The sequence below is a fragment of the Pseudopodoces humilis genome, chromosome 1 (assembly GCF_049639895.1).
Source record: "Pseudopodoces humilis isolate 2021_Gansu_Grassland_sample_001 chromosome 1, ASM4963989v1, whole genome shotgun sequence".
Classification (NCBI taxonomy): domain Eukaryota; kingdom Metazoa; phylum Chordata; class Aves; order Passeriformes; family Paridae; genus Pseudopodoces; species Pseudopodoces humilis.
The window spans coordinates 133,450,598-133,469,961 of NC_142200.1; the positions used below are offsets into that span (position 1 = coordinate 133,450,598).

Consider the following 19,364-nt stretch of genomic DNA (forward strand, 5'->3'; position numbering starts at 1 on the left):
GAGTTGTTTGTCTCAGTGAGACTGCAAGAAGGATAAAATCTATGGACATGGTTAACATGTAGGAACATTCATTATATAAGAACTGCATGAAGAAAGATGGTAAATTATGATGAGATGGACTAAATAAGTTTCAAAGACAGACACTTTACATGGATAGCCTTAGACATTTTCAGTGACATTTCTTTCTTTCTACAGAGAATTGTTTAGATCAATGCAAATTGAATTATTTAGTACTAAGCTTTCATGGTTATTATCTGCTACTATCTCTCTAACCTCATTTTCACATTCTGCATAACAGCAGCTTGAATTTATGCACTCTAGGCTTGCTGACAAGCACTGACAGAAGCAATATGATCTGCATCTGAGCATTACAGAAATATGCAGCCTTAATATCCTCTTTCTCTGAATCCTTAATGGATATCACAAGTTCTAGTCTACACTCCTCTACAGGGACTTGGAAAACTTACGAGAAGGATGGCAGCTTACATAGAATCAGCTCTTGACCTTTCTAAGGCAAAGTTTGTGTCTACTGAAAAATGAATTAGATAATGCCAAATTCATCTCAAACTCATGACTACTTAATCCTCACACAAGAAACAATTTTGGTTGATATGGAGCCCATTCAGATTTGGACTACTGAAAGAATCTACATGTCACTTCCAAATCACATCATCTGCTTTTGTGGATTAGAGTATTTTCTTGAGAAAACCTTTTAGGTGAACAATGGGTGTAACATGACTGTAACATTTCTGCGTCATGACTTTACTCAGGGACTCACATGTACTCACTCATGAAACCTGTGTGTGACATCATACTCCCAGGTAATCACAGAGCAACTCACAAAAAAGGCATTTTTATGATAAACGTGAGCAGTCACTTACTGTTCAACATGCACACACATGGGAAGTTTACAGAGCTGACTGTCTACTGGATGAGTTTGACGGCATTCCCAGTGGAAACTTCTGTAAAGCTGTGACTCTGGCAGAGGAGACAGAGAGTCTTCCTGCTCACAACTTAGATAAATCACCCACAGACATCTGAAAGCTGACTGTAATTATATCCATTTTAATTGCAGAGCAATAATTACATTCAAGAATCAAACACAAAAGCTTCATAAGGTATCTCTTAATTGGAGGAATGACAGAACATGACTAGAAGAAACAAAGCTCCTCTGCTGTAGAAGTCATGCTTTCAAAAGAATTGAAAGCAGTAAATGACTAATGCCACCTCCTTAATCCTTTATTATTCACATTAGTTATACCCATAGAAGCCACAAAATGCACACAGACTCAAATATGCAATTTAGAGAGAACATATAACAAAATGTTTGGTCAAATTCTGATCCAACAAACTCCATTCTGCTACAGTATTGTCCATATTGCTTGGAATCAGAAAGATGGAAGATGAAATGGGGTAAGTATAATGAAGTCATGAACCTGCAGTTATAAAACACATTTAGTGTAAATGATGCAAGGAAGATGTTCAAGATGTTGACTATTATTGAACATAATGGCTAGAATGAATAGGTAGAAAAGCCAATATTCCTCTTCAAAGTCTGTAATTAAAAATTCAGATGTCTGAAATATTGAATAGGAAATTTTGCCTGCAAGTGGCTTACCCTGCACCACAAAATACACTGCTGAGGTTGAGCAGATCTGGTAAGCCTTGTGAAAAAAACAGAGAGGAAAAATTTGAAAATGATGGCCTGGAGCCACTGTTCTTTACTTCTGAAGTTCAATAGTTCTAAAGCTCACTAAAGGCCCCATTTTTCATGGTTCTCTCCAGATCCTCCTCTTCTCCCTGACTCATCATAAAACCAACTCTGACCACAGCACAACTATACAGCAAAGTGGATTAAAATTCCTAGACAACCACCAAAACAGTAAGCTTCAAGCTGCATTTTTTCTTAATGAATATTGTATGGAAGATCAGCTTTATCAAACAAGGGCATCCAACCTTTAAGCCAAAGCTTCCTGGTTCACCAAGAAAATTCATCTCACCCATGGCCTGTTTCATTGGCCTGTTTCAGAGGGAAACACAGAAGGGAGACTATGGGCTAAAGGAAACCCTCCAAGAGCAACAGCATAATCCAAGCAGCCACCATTCCTTTTATTCAGGGACACATCCTCATCTAACTTTAATATGAATATACTCAAAAAACTATTCTAAATAATCTTAACATCAATGGCGTAACCATGTCAACAGTCATCGTGCCAAGACCCATTGTTGAACCATCATATCCAAAATACCCATTTATGTTTAGAAAAACAACAAAAATGTCTGAACCTTCTTATCTAGCTTTTATGCTAGAACAAAAGGAAACCTCTTTCCACTAAGGATTCACTTTCCAAACCTACATTTCTGAATTTATAATATCTTATAAGACTAAGGACTGTGTCAGACCACACATCCATCTAATACAGAATCCTTTCTCTGGGGCCATAGGAATCTAGAGAAAAGCAAGAGAAAATGACAGGCATGCAGTATTATTACTAAAATACATAGTATTTTAGTAATCTCCAGCTATTTCAGACTGAAGGGTCCTCTTGACTTAGAGGCTGTGACTAGTAATGGTGAGTCCATGGGAACAGCTGCAGCCAGAATTAGGTAGTCAAAACCCTGTTAGTTTATCACAGGGTTTCCACTATTGGCTCTAAAAAAGACAAAAAGTCTTTTGGGACTTTGCTTTATAACAGAGACATCCCAAAGCAAAGTTGGGCTCTGTGCAAGGACATAAATGGCAAGCAGTTCTATTTTATGCTTTAGAGGAAAAGAAGTGCTGGTAACACTCATTACCAAAATTCAGCAGAATCTTCAGAAGGCAGTGTCTGCCATTCTACCAAAAAGGATTATAACAGTTTGGTCAATTACCTTCTGTAATTGTCCCCATCTCTGCTTATAACAGTACTGACAACATCACAGCACACAATCAAAACAAAGAAGAGATGAAAATACACTACAAGCAAATGGACGAGCTCAGTTTCAATGTGGAAGAGAAAAGGCCTGGAGAGGAAGGCAATTCATATAAATCAAACACACATGACAGTTTTGAAAACATCTGTGGAATACAATTTCATAATAGAGGGAGATTAAATGGAACAACTGTCGAGAGAACCAGTCCAGGGGGTATCACAGCCACAGAACAAACATCTGCCAACTTCAAACGAAATTGGGGATTTTCTCAAGAACTGGAACACATATACACTTCACAACTTCCCCTACTCACAGCTCAAGGCTGGCAATTACAGGTTAACCAAGGGCTGCCAGTGTAACACTTTTTCAAAACCATATTGCCAAATTTAAGTCAGCCTGAAAAGAATGCAGAACAAGCATAATACAACCCCAGTATCTCAGGCATGTGCACTCCTGGCTCTGCATTCTGATGGAGGAGTTGTGCTGACAGCTCCACCATCAGAAAAGGACAATCACCCAGTCTCGTGGTCAGCAAGGACACAGGCTGCTTCCCCAAGGTCATCTGAGGGCCAAACTGTAAGCGCTGCAAAACCACTGTACAAATAAAATGTACAAATGTATACCAATCATAAATCCACACAAACAGTAGTATGGGCAAAGGTTCATGCTAAAAAGGATAAGGAATATATAAAAAGTTCTGAATGTCAACAAGCAAAAATTGGAAGGTAAGAATGCAAACTCCTTGCAATTTATTGGTCTCCACAATGAAATGTGCAGGGTGAGGAATTTACACCCAGGCACAAAGGACTTCACTGGTCATAAGAAATTTCATTACAGAAAAAAACTCTGAGAGTCAAAATTCATATTCTATGCATATTCCATTCAAGCCAATGAAGAAAAACTTAGTGATTTCATCAGAGGCTGAATAAAGCTCCAAAAACTGGATGTTATTTTTAAACACAGAGCCTCTTTTTTGAAATTAGATTGGTCTGGTTCATTATATGTTGTTCTTGCTTTGAAAGCATTAATAACATTTTGCCATTATGCCTGACATATCTCAAGGAAAATCTAACACACTTGAAGGCTAAACGCATCACAAGTTTTCAGCAAAAGCCCACATCCCTGAACCATTATAAGCTGTAGAAGCCTGGCTTGACTTAGCTATTCGCCTTAGCTCTCAAGTCCCTGCAGAAAATCCAAGAAAATACAGCCACTCCATTTATCCATTAATTAAGAGCCACAACCAACATTACTCCTAATGGGTACACAGGAGAGTAATAATTCCTTTTCAGTTAAAGAAAGATTTCTTCAGCATTTTTCAAGAAGTTTTTGTCTTTAAGAACAGCGACCATTTTTAGAAAGAAGCTGCATATATGCAATAAATGTATATTGGGTCATGTAAGTGCTTCAGGTCCATTTTCATTTTTGCCTTTACATGAGTTGACAGGCACTTAATGCACAATATGCCCTCTTTTCCCAAAGAAAGCATGTATACATCTATCTGTAAGAATATTATCAACCTTTACTACTTCCTGAAGTAGGCTGAGTTTACAAAGGAACCATCTTTGTAGCTTCTCTTAAGGATCTATCCAATTTTCAGCACTCTTTCTGTGAAAATTGAAGTAGGCAGTGTATGGACAACAGGAAAGAGGAAACTCTGACCTTGTTAAGTCACACCTTCAAGCCAGCACTGTAACTGTTCTTCTGAGTTAGCTATTCTTTTCTAACACACCATTCTAAAATTCTAAAAACTTATACCTAAAATGTAGATTTTGTATGTTCTATTCCCATTAAATCAACAACCCACACCTATATACCAGATTACAACACAACATGAACCAGACACTATTTTTTGGTTTCTTTAGAACATTTCTTGAAGCAAGTCACTCTCTCCTCAGAAAGGTCTCCTCTCCTGCCAGCTTTCTCACAGGAGAAATATCACTCTTTATACCCATACACCCATGAATAGACAAAGTTACATTTCAGACACACTGTCCCAAGAGAGAAACAAAAATAAATTTCCATCAAGGTAAATCTGATCCCGTTAAATTGAAGCAATCAGATCTACTCCAATTTAAAATGTCTTAGACCTGATCTATGATGTTTATACAATGTTTATATAACTGATCCACAGTTTTAAAAATCTATACTAACTAAATTAAGAATTAGCTAGCTAAATATTTTTAATATATATTCTAGCATTTCAGTGGATTTGTCCTGTAAGCATAGTTAATAACAACATGCTGAGCAGTTTTGGACATCCATCAGTACAAAACAAAGATAACATTAAAAATTTATTTTTAACTTCCTTCCTTACTGCTATGTATACTGGAAGCCAGTTTTGCTCAAACCAATTAAACTGCATTTAACCAATTAAACTGTATCAAACCAATTAAACAACCAAAAAAAATACCACATTTTCCTGATGAAAGCAGCCAAGGTCTTCTCATGCAGACACCCTCTCCCTGAGACCCACATTTTGAAACACTCCTTTCTAGGGCCTATGCTTCCTACCATCCCAGTGCTCTGAAAAGCCCATTCTTCTGTGGCTGATAATTTATGGTACTGGAGTAATATGTGGTTTTTTATTATTTTGTGTGCTTTTATTATTTGAGCCTTGGATGGACACATGCTACACTGTGCATATTTGAGAAAATATGTATCATAAATCTAAATGCATTTGAAAAAATAAATTCAAATATGAAGATAAAAATAGTCACCATCACTTACATCACTTATTAATTCACTGCATTTTCGGGCCAGTTCCATATTTCTGTCCTCAATAACAGGCTTGAGGTAGACCTGAAAGAGAAAGGTAATCATTGCATGTTTAGTGTCCAAAAGAGTAAAAATGGAAGGAAATAATAGTTTGCAAAACTACTGGGGTTTAACTCACCTTTTCTTCCTCTTCCCAATCCTCATTTTCATCCTCCCTGAGATCTTGAATGGCAGACATTCGCATTTTAATACTTTGCAGGAAACAATGAAAACTCTTAAAAGGTTCAGTGTTGCAGGAAACAGCTCAGACCCTCCAGCATGCCTGGAATCAATGCTCCATTTGTGTCCTCCACTGCACTTAACCCTACCACGGCTCCTTCCTTATTTAGGCAGCACTTGACAGTCTTTATCTGAACAATTCAGAGTGAGTGAACTGAAAGGCATCACAGATGGCCTTGCTGGCTACCACTCACAGCAGAGCTAATGCTTTCCTACTGATAAAATATAATTAAATGTCCTATCCCCAGCAACTATTTTTAAAATTACTATGAACACAATTAAAATACTGTGATGCAGTTCATTTGTAACATAAGTAATTTAGTAAAATTAGCAGGATTGAAAGGGGAACATTAACTTTACAGGAAAACTGCCCAGTTGTAAGATTCAAGGAATCAGTGACTCCAAAATCAGCTATCATAAAACTTTATTTTACTGTCCCCATAATAATGTTTCTTGTTTAAAAAAGCACACTATTCTCATTTTCCAGTAGATGTAAGTGCTAGTGTATTTTCTCAGAATTACTTCTTTTCCACAAATCTTACAGAATTCCTTAAATGTTTTCCATATCATGTCAGCTGCAGGTTAAACCTGTGCATACATAGATACAGATAAGTCTGTATTACAAGTACACATGGCTATGTATTCACACAAACATGCATTTCTCACTGTTACAAACTGTCATGGACTGTAGTCTAAAAACCAACCTTGTTCAGTATGAAGTCACTGACTCCAGCTGCAATGGAACTGAAAGATATCCTTATGTTCATGGGTTCAGTGTTTACTTCTGTAAAACAAGCAAGAAGGTATTACAAGACCAATTGGAGAAACCAGCATTTGAATATAATTTTTCTTTCTAAACTGTAGTTTGTGTATTTCTCATTTTGTAGAGCTCATGATTTTGAACTTCATCTAGCAAAGTCATTCACTGCTACGTGACTTTGCAATCAGGCAAAGATACAAGGAATGTGTGCTCTTAAAAACAACTCTTACAAGAATTTTAAGTACATGTGCCTGAACACAATGTCCTTGGAGTGTATTTAAAAACACTGATTTCCTTAGAAAAATAAACATTTCAAAGATGAGAAAAAATACAGCATTTGATTTAGCTAAGGTCTAAAAATTTGAAAAATTAAGTATTAAGAACAGAGACAGAAACAGCTTTCAGCCTAAACCAAGAGTGAACTCTTTATAAATTAATAGTACAGAAAGCTTCAAGACTTTCCATTCCACTCTCTAATACAAGCTCCTAAAGTTGGGGTTTAAACCTTCAGCATTGCTGAAGTTCTGATTTAAACATAGAAGTCTGGTTTGCATAGGTGAGAATTACCTGTGATATATGCTGACTGCTTTTGGAGTTCAGAATGCTTCATCCTGGTGGAAACAAATGGTTTAGTCTTACTAGTATTCACAGTAACAGGTCTTTTTTGCAGATCATGGCTACAGCAAATATACTCCTAAACAACAGACCCAAGCCTGATTTTAAGGGGCACACCATAAGCAGAGTACCTACAAAAGTGTCAGACAGAAATGCAGTACTAAGGCTTCACTTCAGGATTTTTGTGATAATATTGCCAATACTGTATTTTTTCAGTGCAGTTAATTTCCTTTTCCTCCCCACAATTAATAATTTTTTTAAGTGGAGACATTGAAAAATACTTAAGAGCATATAGAAAAGTTACTAGTAGCTGCAAAGCTTCCTGAACATGGGGAAATCTTTCACTATTTTTTTCACTGGAAAGCAAATATGGTCAAAATTACAACACCAAACATGTCTGTGCTTTGGGGCAAAAGGGAGGTGTTTGGCTTTTTAACATGCATTTAATATTATATTTGGTGGGTTTTCAGCAGCTGGACAGACCAAAATTTATATATTCTGGTTTTCCTGCAATGGCTTCTGCATAATCAAAAACTGCAAGATCACTTTTGGTAAGCCACAAAGTCATCAGACAGTTGGACTATGCAGTCACTGGAAGTCCCTTCCAACTGAACTGTTCTACTCAATTCCATTCAATTTTATTCTACTATCTGTAACAGCTTTGATACAATTAATTTTTTCACATTTTTGCATGATCTGGGTCAGGCATAATTAAGCATTCAAATATCCTGAGCCACATGTAACTTCCATAATACAAGGATTACAAGACAGCTGCTATAATCCATTATATTAAAGAAAAATATAATACTGTGCACAAAGGGAGTAAGAGGAAAAAAATCACAGCATCAACTAACCATATGCAAGTTATTCAAAATTCCACTTTTCACATAACAGATGCAGCAAGATACTATATGACACAGAAACCTGTCTCACTTTTTTTTCACCCTCCTCAAAATACTGAATACTATCAGAAAACATTCACTGTGCAATAAAGCAAGCCTGCAAGTTTAATATATCCAGATTTAATTCAGGGAAGAATTTGTTAAGACCATTTAAGAGTTGCATGCTTTGGAAGTGCACTATGACTCAATTGGCAGCCTGCAAGTCAAGAAGAATCATAGAAAGGCTTGGGTGGGAAGGGACTTTAAAGATAATCCAGATCCAACCCCCCTGCCATGGACAAAGGTGCCACCCACTAGATGAGACTGCTCAGGGCCCTGTCCAACCTGGCCTTGTTCAAGTGGCCTTGAACACTCACAGACATGAGAAAGAAGTTTTAGCTACTTCTGTAGGAGTCAATAAATAATCTAGAATCAGCAGGAATGTTCAGCATTGGAAATGTTTATGTACATTTCCAATATTTTTAAAATTACTATAAAAATAACTAATCTAATCTGAATAAAGACATAGTTAAAATACTGAGCCTTTACATCCCCAAAACAATTATGAACTATGTTGTACTAAAGATTACTTTTCACCTACAAAACCTGTAATTTTACCAAAACCTTCAAACTGACACTTCTGAATAATTTTCCATTATATATAATGGAATAATCCATAATCTTTTGTTCTGGCATAAAACAGCACAGATAAAGCTAAATCCAATTGTACAGAATTTTAAGAAAGCACTTTAATGGACTGCTAGGCTGTGTATCCACAATATTTATATGCACACAGGGCATGGCAAAATTAGAATTTCTTATTGCTTTATAGATACCTTAAAATGTGTACAAATGGGTTCTTCAGGGAAATACCCAACATGAACTAATTCAAATTTTGTAAAAAAAGCTGCAAAGCTCCACGTTTTTATTTCCACACACCTGCAAGGACATTTTCACATCTTAGTTCAAATTTAGCCTAATTTTTTTTTTTGTCTATACTGTTTACAGAAGCACTGTACCTGCAATGCACAATCCTTTGCTTATGCTATGAATGAAGACATTTCGCTCTCCCAGCACTTAGAGCCATCATTCCGTGTGTCAGTGTACTATTTTTTGTCACAGAACATTACTCAAGTACTTGATGTAAACACATATCAGCTGAGGAGGCAGAAGAGGAAGAAACATGGGGCGTAAATGAGCCCTGAGTGTGAGTTGGCCCAGAGTGTGAATAGTTCAGGGCAGATTTCCCACTTTGATCACACATAGCTGAGTCCACATCTGGCCAGAGCCCCACCATCTCCTTGTCCCTTTACCAGTCTTTCAATAAATAGATTTGGGAATTGTTAGTCCAGAAACTTAGAAAGCTTCATCTTGTTTTGGACCTGATACACACAACAACTTAGCAGTGATTATCAGTTCCATCCCTGAACAAACAATACCTCTGGACTTCTTCAGCATAATCCCTAAAAGCCTTCTGATATATGTAATATCTGTATGTACTGCTGGGCTGAAAGGACTAGCCTACCACTTCACAGAACAGCACAACTCATGTTTGTCCTGGTAAAGATACCAGAAACCCCACAATCTCAAATTTACTGAATGCAGAGTTCCTCATGGGCTACTTGAACATGGGCCACAAATTAAGGACCAAGGTCTCAGTTGGAAATCTGCACAGCACTATACTGAGATGTATATACTCCTTTCAATTCTGGACTGAAAACCTAACAAAAACAGAGGTAAAGGTAGTGCTTTAGATATCCTGTTTCAAATCAGCTAGAAATCAACCCACAGACATCCCTGAAATTAAAATGCTATTTTCTGCTCTTGCTGACACAGACACAGACATCACTGAAATAACTACAATTAATTCAACACAAAACAGATGGTGGTGTCTTTTCAAAAAGCACACAAGGCATTTTTAAGTGCAGAGACTCAATCACTTCTCATTTCTAGAACTACTCAGACTGGAAGTTCCTAGCAGCCCTGCATAAGGAAGTTCATAGTCAGGCTATCAGCACACAATCACAAGCAGAAAAATGCAAGGAATCCCAGACTCTCAGTTTTAACCTCCCTGAACATGAAATACCAATTCACATTAACTAGAGAAATTCAAGACATTACTCTACTTGGAGAAAAAACTTACCCACGAGTTTGTATCTGTCAGATCATTAACACTGCACTCATCATCAGCACTTCAAAACCTGCAAATACTCATAGTTCTAAGCTAGGATTTTCATGCAATAAAAGTTTTTATTTAATGTTTTGGTAAAGCAGAAAGTAGCAATGATATTTTTAAGGACAAATACAAATGAGATGTTAGAATTCTGACTTCTGAATCCAGAAAACCTAATGAATTTTCAATGCCTAACAGATACAGAAACAGACATTTTTTGGAAACTCATACTCTCAGACATTGTCTGGCCTAACTGGATATTGATGTCAGAGTATGTCAGATGTCAGTATGGTACACAACTAGTTTCACACAATACCCAATCTAATCTAGATACCAGAAGCCATGTAACCTGAGTTAATAAAGTCTTTCCCACACAACTCATTAAGAAATGAGCTCATTCAGAAGGGAAAGTATTTATCAGGGCACAAGATTGTGCCATGCAGATGTAGCCTTACCTGTGATGAGGAACAATACATTAAAATAAACCAAAATAAGCCATTAAAATAACCCCAAATCCTCCACTTCATTTTTCCACCAATATTTATAATTGCCTACTATGTTTACACAATAGTTTTTAAGCCTTAAAACAGGGTTTTCTAGGTGTGATATGCAGGTCTATTTCTATTTTCCTAGTTTTTCATTTGACAAGAAATTAAATCCTCAACAATGAAGGAATCTGATATTTCCAACCCCTCAATATTTTCAGTTTAACCAGAAGCCTGAAAATCTATCCCTCCTACAGCTCCTTTTGCAAGCTGAGATGCCACATTTGACTGCACCACATCTGTTTAATCCGCTCCACTTGACTGCTGTGGCATTTCCCTTTCTTGTCATAAAGCCTGTCCCCTTACCCAAGGGTTCACCTAGGTGTGGCAGTCCACCAGAGCTAACAGCTCTGGGGCACAGCAGATGAGCTCTTCAGCACTTCCAGCTCTTCCTAGAACATTACAACAATGAATAATCAGGATATTTTTTCCTATTACCCACAAAATGCGGAGCCCCAAAGCTTCCATGTGCTGAATGGCCAAGAGCCCTGCAGCTGGTGCCCTGTAACCAGAGGGGGGCAATCCACAGCCAAGCTTTCCTTTTGCTCTGCAACTTGTGGCTCAGATTTCCTAAGGCTGTTCAACAGAAGATGGCTAGAAAACAAAATTATCAGCTGACTGGGTTACTGTGTGAGGTATCCGTGAAAGCGAAATCACATTCTGCAGATGAGGGAGTTACAGCTTTTCTCTTAATGCAGAAAACTTTGGATAAAAGATCAAAGTTCTCCATTCACTAAATTTTCATTCTATCCAAAACTAAGTCCTTCGAAAGAAAGAAACATGAATATATAAAGTTTGGAAGTTTTACTTCTCTATAAATCCCAGCTAAAAATATTAATGAAAGGTCTGAAGCCAGTAATAAACAAGTTCTGTTTTGCCTCAATAAATCCTAAAAAGCTAAGTATATCTCCTCTTGTGACTATACACTCATATACAGCTTACTGTAGTCTGAAATAATAGAAAATACGTATTTATCTTATACACAGGTTCTTAGTTCTTAGCCATACAGACTGGGCATGTTTGCTTACCAGGAATTTTTCTTGTGGCATTACATTGAATTCAACTGAATTCAAGTGACAGAATCTCCTGGAGCAGGAAGAGAAAATTGCACGTTTCCTATAAATTTAATTTTCAACCTATAACCCTCACCTAATGAATGCATTTTTCTAGAAACTAAAGCCACAGTGGTTTTACTCAGATATTTTACTCATATCTGAGTTTTTTCTTCTTCATATTTCTGTACTTGTATTTTAGTAGTCCTGACACTGTAACACTCTGAACACAACAATACCACCATCGTAAGTAACGTACATCTTTAAAAAAACCTTTAAAACTTCACTATTCTGGAATACTTCATGCTACTGTGATTCTTAGATAAGTTAAATTTGCATCGAATTGCTAAAGACAGCTAACTCTAGCACAAAGCCTACATTCTTCATTGGCAGTTAGTTAAAATAATAGTCTTAAAATTTCAGAAGTGTCTTCAGAAAACTCCCCAAATGATGAAACCAAACAGGCCAGGATGAGAAAAGAAATGTAATGAATTTTGAGGTAATGGAAGTCACTTGTTCAATGATGAAAAATGTATTTAAGTAACTTCATTTTTTAAAAGGAAAAGTAATTTCAAGTCATAAATAATTGATGCAGAAGCTATATTTTGAAGTAACTCTAGACACTAAAAGACAAAAATAAGCCTTTACTTATGCAAAACATACAGCACTTCTATTGTGCTTAAAATCACCAATTCTAAAATCTCATTTGGAAGGAAAAAAAACCAACAAAACAACAATTGACCTTTTTTTTTTTCCTACTTTGTGAATTGTGTCCATCATAAGATTTTAACAAGAAAACAAGTTACACGCATTTTGTGTACAGGAGTGCTTAAATCTGGATTGTCACAGTCAAGCTTCTCTTTCAGCCTACTATTCCATGCATGACAGGTTAAGGCAATGATACACAAGAGCTGTACTATGAATTTAGCACTGTATTCAAAAACAAAGCACATAATATATAAAATCCACATTCAGAAAGGTCCACGTTCTCAAGACAGTTTATAAAGACTGATGGATAGCTCATTCCTCCCAAAGAAGCTGCTGTCAAAATAGTCTACTAGAATAGAATGAATATTAATTTTTTAAGTGCTTGTAATAGGCTACAATGAATTAGGAAATAAAACTGTTAATAACCCTGTATTGAAAAGAACCTTTGAACAGAGAACCCTGTACTATGGTGTCTCTGGACAGCCTAATCCTGTAATTGTGTTCATGGCTGTAATTGAGGAGAGCAACTCACAAGTTCCTAAGCACTGACTACAGTGTTGAAGAACATACACTAAAAACACAATAGCTGGCAAGAGTAAGTCACAGGAATGTTAGATCCTTATGTACAGTCAGTTTAACAATGATATATACAAGTTTCCATGACAACAGTGACAAGATGATAAAAACATCTTCCATCATTCCCTGAAAAATACTTTTCTGCTTATATCACTGATGAAGTGGGAAGTACCTAATTTAGAAATGTCAACTTGCATTTAATAACATATTTTTATATTCAAAGAAATGTAGACCATCATTTTAAAGGATTCAATTAAATAGCTGAATCAGATTTAAAATTATTTGTTATCTGATTTTTTAGTCTTTTAAAATAAGTTACATAAAACGTATCTTCAACTTTAGTCATGGTCCAGAGTTTAGCTGCAAAATTTCAGCTTAAAAATTTTTTTACCCCAAGGGAAATTTCTTTTGCATGAATCAAATAAAAGCTGATCTAACACTTTCCTAATAAACAGTGGATATTTTAGCAGAAAAATATATTACTTTTAAATTGGCTTAAATTTGCTCAATCTTTCACAAAAAAAAAATAGAAAAAAAATTTATGTTTTATCAGTTACTTAATTTGCTTTCACGCAAGAGCATTACCTTTCTTCTGGTGTGAATTGTTTTCTCCAAACCAGTAGTGGACATAAAACTGGAATTTCTTGCTTCAGCTACTTTTTAGCCACTCCTGTGACCTGATTACTCTTGAACCAAGAGTAATTCCAATTCCAAACAATTCCAATTACAACAGTGGAATTTAAACTTGGCATTTACCTCAACACAGATACTTCTAGGTGAACATACTTCTCAATATATTAGGAACATTCATAATACTTATTAAAATGTCATTTCTCAAATTTTACTGTAGGAAAAAGAATTCCTATAAATAAATAATGGAAATATAACCCTAAGATGCTCTTCATATAACACAGTATACCTAAGTTACCACTTAAAGAACACTGAACTATAATTCTTCAAGTCAAAGAAGGCTAATGCCTGCACTACATGAAACCCCACCCTAAGCACCTCCTGAGAGGAGAAAGGCAAAAGAAATTATATAGCAATGTTTTGTACACTACAAATTATCCAGAAATACCATCTTTGGATTTGACCACTTGTTGCTGTTAATAACATTAAAGAGCAATAAATACTTTTAACTCATACAGCTTCCTGTGGATAAGATTTAAAGAATTTTATAAACAGAGGGATAAAGCTTTTCATTGAATATACAGACACAGAGCAAGCCAAGTTCTCTCCTTATCCTCAGGCATTTGAGGACTAGGCTGGAGTCAGACTTAAGTAAGAACAGCCATGGATAAATAAGCCTGACCAAAAACCTGCTCCTGATCATGTGCTGATTCATGGCCAACTGAAAATCATGGTCTGAACAGAGGTTTGAGAGGTGCAGCAGACTTGATTTGGGGAACAAACTGTCTTAAGTCTCCTTTGAACATCTGGAATTTTGTGAAGAGGATAAATAGCTACTGGAGTAGGCTGCTCCCTGCCATATACCTGAAGACAGATGATGATTCCATCATTCTGTTTTACAAGGTGGAGAACAGAGAGCCATGAAGCAAAGCAGCATCTCCACAGTAAGAAAGGAAGACTGCAATCAATCAAGATTTCTTGACTGCCAGCCCTACAATTCTAATGCTGAAACCATAGAACTTCCCAACAGGATTTTTCCTGGCTCTTTTTCAGTGATATTTCTGTTAAGTCATTTCCAGCATAAATTAACTCTTAACATATAATAGTCTACTCACAGTGTTGAAGATTGGGGGATTTTTCTAGAACATTTTGCTATCTGTTAAATAAATTTCAGTGTTCATATAGCCTAAAAAATAAGAAAGGAAAAAGTGGGAGGAGATCAGAACACAGAGCAGTTCTTTAATTTAGGACTCTAAACTAAATTACAATTAGTAAGTGATTGTATTAATGTGAAGAATAGAGTTAGAATAACAGTGTAGTTACTTGTTATGCAAATGAATTTCAATGTCTGTTCAGTTATCAGTAGTAACTATTCAACATGAAAAATGCAAGATAACCTTGCTGAAATTTTGCATATAGAAAGAGAGAGAAAATACCATGTCCTTTCCTGGTCATCTGATGTCTAAATTAATGTTATATGAAGATATTTTTATGTTGAATTCAAAAGAATAGGTGATATTAAAAAGTTATTTTCAAGTCTAGTTGGCCAAGTTTCTATTTAAATTGCATTTCTGTAAATATTTATTCATTTTTTTACATACAAAAACCATTGCCAGAGAATTAAATTATGTCAGGGCCTAAGGCGTAGCTTTGAAGAGCTTTTAGTCTTTTTATCTCTTTGAGGATCTCATGGGAAGTCTAAGCCTGCTTTCAGCACAAAAACCTCCAAAGCCTGAGGCTGCCTCTGGAAGAATTATATTTGCCTTAAGGTCTGTGGTAAATGTATTTTGGCAGCTTTACACTACAGCTAAAGAAATTTCTCAATCTCATCAGAAAAGTGTACTCAATAATGATAATCTGTAATACAAAACTGCAAACCCCAGGGGCGGGAAGTGCCTAATCTTACATACACGGACACTATTCTACAGCCCCAGAAGTAACTACATATTTCACTTACTTTCAACAATTTTAAACCATCTCTTTGCAAGAGGAAGATTCAGTTATAATATGCTCCATGTAGACATTCAAAATATGTCAGACTCAGCTTCTGCAAGCTTAGACTTAAATCCTAGGATATTAACATCCAGTAGTGCACAGTACTTGACTAATGCTACCCACAGGGATTTTTTTAAGATGTCAGAAATTTCAACTGCTAAAAATCAAGCTGAGGTAAAAAATGAGTATCAGGGCACAAGTCATGCTAATCTCATGTTGGTTATAAAGCTAATAATGAGCTTAATCTCATTGTTTCACCATCATTAAACATATAAACAGCCTTTGGAGCAGCAGACAGAACTGAGAGAGCCAGCCCTTAGCGTGTGATAACCACAGGAGAGCCTTCTTTGGCCCATGAACCCTCTGTTCTTGTCTGCACCAGGGTACAGCTTCAGCAAAACACCCATCAGCTCACTATCAGAACTTTTATAATGATGGACTGGTGGGCCAGACTCAGCAGCTTTTCTCTACATTATTTGATAAAATCATCATGATATCGAGGCAGATGGAGCTATGATATATCAGACTAGCAGCATTTAAAGTCTAATGATGAGATTAAAGTCTGAAAAGTGTATGCTAAATGCTCACAAGCTTTGATAGATAAATTTTTTAAAAATACAAGGTTATATTTTTGAAATTAGAGTTTTATACTGTTGTTAGTCACTTTTGTTAGTCACTTTCAAAAAGGACAGTAACTTATCAGACATGAAATCATTAAAGATCTTAAAACAGAGAATAAATAATTACCATTTTGTCCAGACCAAGTCTAGAGAAGTGACACTCCAATTTCTGGAAGTCAACTTTTAAGAAGCTTAAAGTCACTTCAAGAACAGAATGCCTTAATCTTAGAAAGTTTTTTAAAATCCTTAAACAAGAAAAAATATGTAAGTAAACTAGAGAAAACACGTATTATAAGTATTTTATGTCTGTACTCGCATATAATGACTCTGAATAATACATGCTCTGTCTCATCTTGAGACAAACAAAATATTAAGATTTAACTTCATAAACTTCAATTAGATTTTTCTTTGAAGGTCTGCTTCTATCTGCATCTTAACTGTGAAATCATTATCTTTATCCCAGCTCAACACAATAGATGTACAGATACAAGTTAGGCAAGCAGATCGTCTTTGTTCATATGCAGAAAACTGGGTGAACCTGGGTATTGTCCAACTTAATCACTTTTGTTACATAAAAGTCTATCAGTCTTTGCTACTTTGCTTTCATCTGAAATGCACTGAGCTTCCGTTGTTACATCTGTAAAATGATTTTCAAACAATGCAGGAGCATGGACATTCCTCATGGATTTTCTGTCCATTAAATTATAATTCATTCTACTGGAGACTCAAATTAATGATATACTTCTATTCACTAGTCATTCCTTGTATTCTAGCCACAAAAGAAAAGAGTGTTTAAAAATAAACATGCTCTATGTTCTATTAAAAACAAACAACAATTTTCTTCCAGTGTAGACAGTCATTATCTTTACATCAAAAAGGACAACACAACTAATCCCTACGGGTCCAGCGCTACCAAACCAGAATTATGTTTAACAGCAAATACATAAGAAATTCTATGCCATACACAATTCTCATGTGGGAAAATGGCAGAATCCATAAACAGTAGAAAATATTACAGGGTGTCAGCACTCACTAAATAACTATTCCCAAGCAATGTAAAATAACATAATTGGCATCTGCATTATTATTATGTTTGAAGAAACAATAGCCTACTTGCTTTCTCTTTTTCTACATCTGTATTTTAGTTGAAAGCATGAGTATTTACTTGTACAATGCAAAGATATTGCTGAAATTACAGTTTAGCAAATATTTTTTACTCAGTTTAACACTACCTGACTTCTTTTACAGACTATACTGAATTGAAGTTCACTGCTTTCAATAATTCATTAAAAAATAATCTCATTTATGAAAAATTAATCTCTTTATGTCCAACGTCATGTCCATTTCATGCAAGCCCTGACACAATTCACTCACAGATACAATAGCTTGTATGTATTGATTACCAATGCGATCATTATAGGTATTCCAGAGTTAAACACAGGTTTGTTTGGAGCTGGGAAGAGCCTGGAAAACATGCTAAAGTTAGCAGAACTTTAAAATCGATCTGGTATAAATAGAATATTAGATCATTAAGCAAATTTTGGTCTGGAACTAAAATCCAGGTTTCCTTCTCTTACAAGATGTGCTACCCACAGTAGAGTTTAGTTTATTGCACTCTGAATTGCAGATTGTACTCTGCCAAAAAACGAATTTATTCATTGGGATGGAAAAAATCTATTCATATATTTTCCATCCACGGGAACAAAGAATTTGAAATGGAACAATTTTCCTCTATAACCAACTATATACTGAAATATACATTATTTTTCTTGACTCAAATCTAAACAGAAGATGACAAAAGGTTTCCCCACTTTTGCTCATTATGAAAGAAAAAATATTGTGCTTGAGTCAAATTATGCCAAATATTGTCTGCCAGTCTTTAAGATTCATAATGATGCAGAAATCTCTTCTATGTCACCCACTGGAAAAATCACAGATAGCATATATCCTGGCTTTAATCAAACATCCCTGTGTTTTTCCACAGTTTCTTAGTTTCCCAACACCTTGTTTCAGGACACCTAGATGTCCTGATCTTTCATTTAATAAATAGAAAACAAAATATTTTATATTTTTAAATAAGTAAGAAGGTTTTGTTCAAAACGCATCAGCCACAGAGAACTTGTTCTGCATTTTGCTAAACAGTCCAGTGCAGTATGTGTTCAGAATGATGGACTGTGTTTGGAATCAAGAGAAAAATGGAGTGGGAATTGACATTAGTAAAGTTCTTTTGTTCTGAGTGAATATTAATGACTTCTGCTTAGTATTTCATTAAAAATTCATTCAGAATCCTATGCTATTGGAAAAAATGCCACACTTAGAGAGACAAACTCTTATTGTTGAATCTGAAGCTGGCAACTGCTACAACAATGCACATTTTTAAAGCACATCTTTGTCTTCTGGGTAAGTCTTTCATATGGTAAGTTTACATCTCATGCCTTCCATGCCTCAGCTTGTGATTTTGAAAAAGCCTCTTTGCATCTCTACTCCTAAACTCAATTAGAAAAATAAAAAATAAACACATTTTAAGACAATAATGTTGTGAATGGCAAATAAAAGAATGCATTAAAAGAAAGAATGCACAGATACAAAAACCTAGAAAACAAAATATTTCATAACCAGGGGCAATCCTCAGCTCAGCCATACACATTTTTGTCAATAATTTTAGACACACTACTGCAAGAAATTTAACTTAAATTTATTTTTGACCATATTGTTATATTCCCTTCCACTGATTTTTTTTAATTCCCAAATTCAACTGTAATGACAGACTTTTCCTCTCAGGTGAAATAGCTTGTTAAATGATGTTTTCACATACGACAATGTATTTTGAGTATAGACATTAATTCCTTTCAGTACTCTATCTGCCTTAGCTTCATATTTTTTCCAGATTCAAAAACAT

The 19,364-nt window shown here is 35.6% G+C and overlaps 1 protein-coding gene across 8 annotated transcripts in view; it reads right to left on the reverse strand.

The window, feature by feature from the left end:
* NEBL (nebulette) overlaps positions 1-19,364 on the reverse strand; it is a 249,713-nt gene that overhangs the window by 84,835 nt on the left and 145,514 nt on the right. For 3 of the 8 annotated variants that reach the window (XM_088052370.1, XM_088052360.1, XM_088052367.1), the window contains 4 exons: positions 7,238-7,281; positions 6,615-6,694; positions 5,810-5,882; positions 5,644-5,715 (listed from right to left, as the gene is read on the reverse strand). The exons of 2 other annotated variants lie outside the window; for them this stretch is intronic. In XM_088052370.1, coding sequence (XP_087908496.1) covers positions 5,644-5,715; positions 5,810-5,875 — 138 coding nt within the window. In that variant the 5' untranslated portion in view covers positions 5,876-5,882; positions 6,615-6,694; positions 7,238-7,281. Of the gene's footprint in view, positions 1-5,643; positions 5,716-5,809; positions 5,972-6,614; positions 6,695-7,237; positions 7,282-19,364 lie in introns of those variants that run through there. 3 more of the 8 variants (XM_088052379.1, XM_088052382.1, XM_088052375.1) reach the window with 1 other exon arrangement.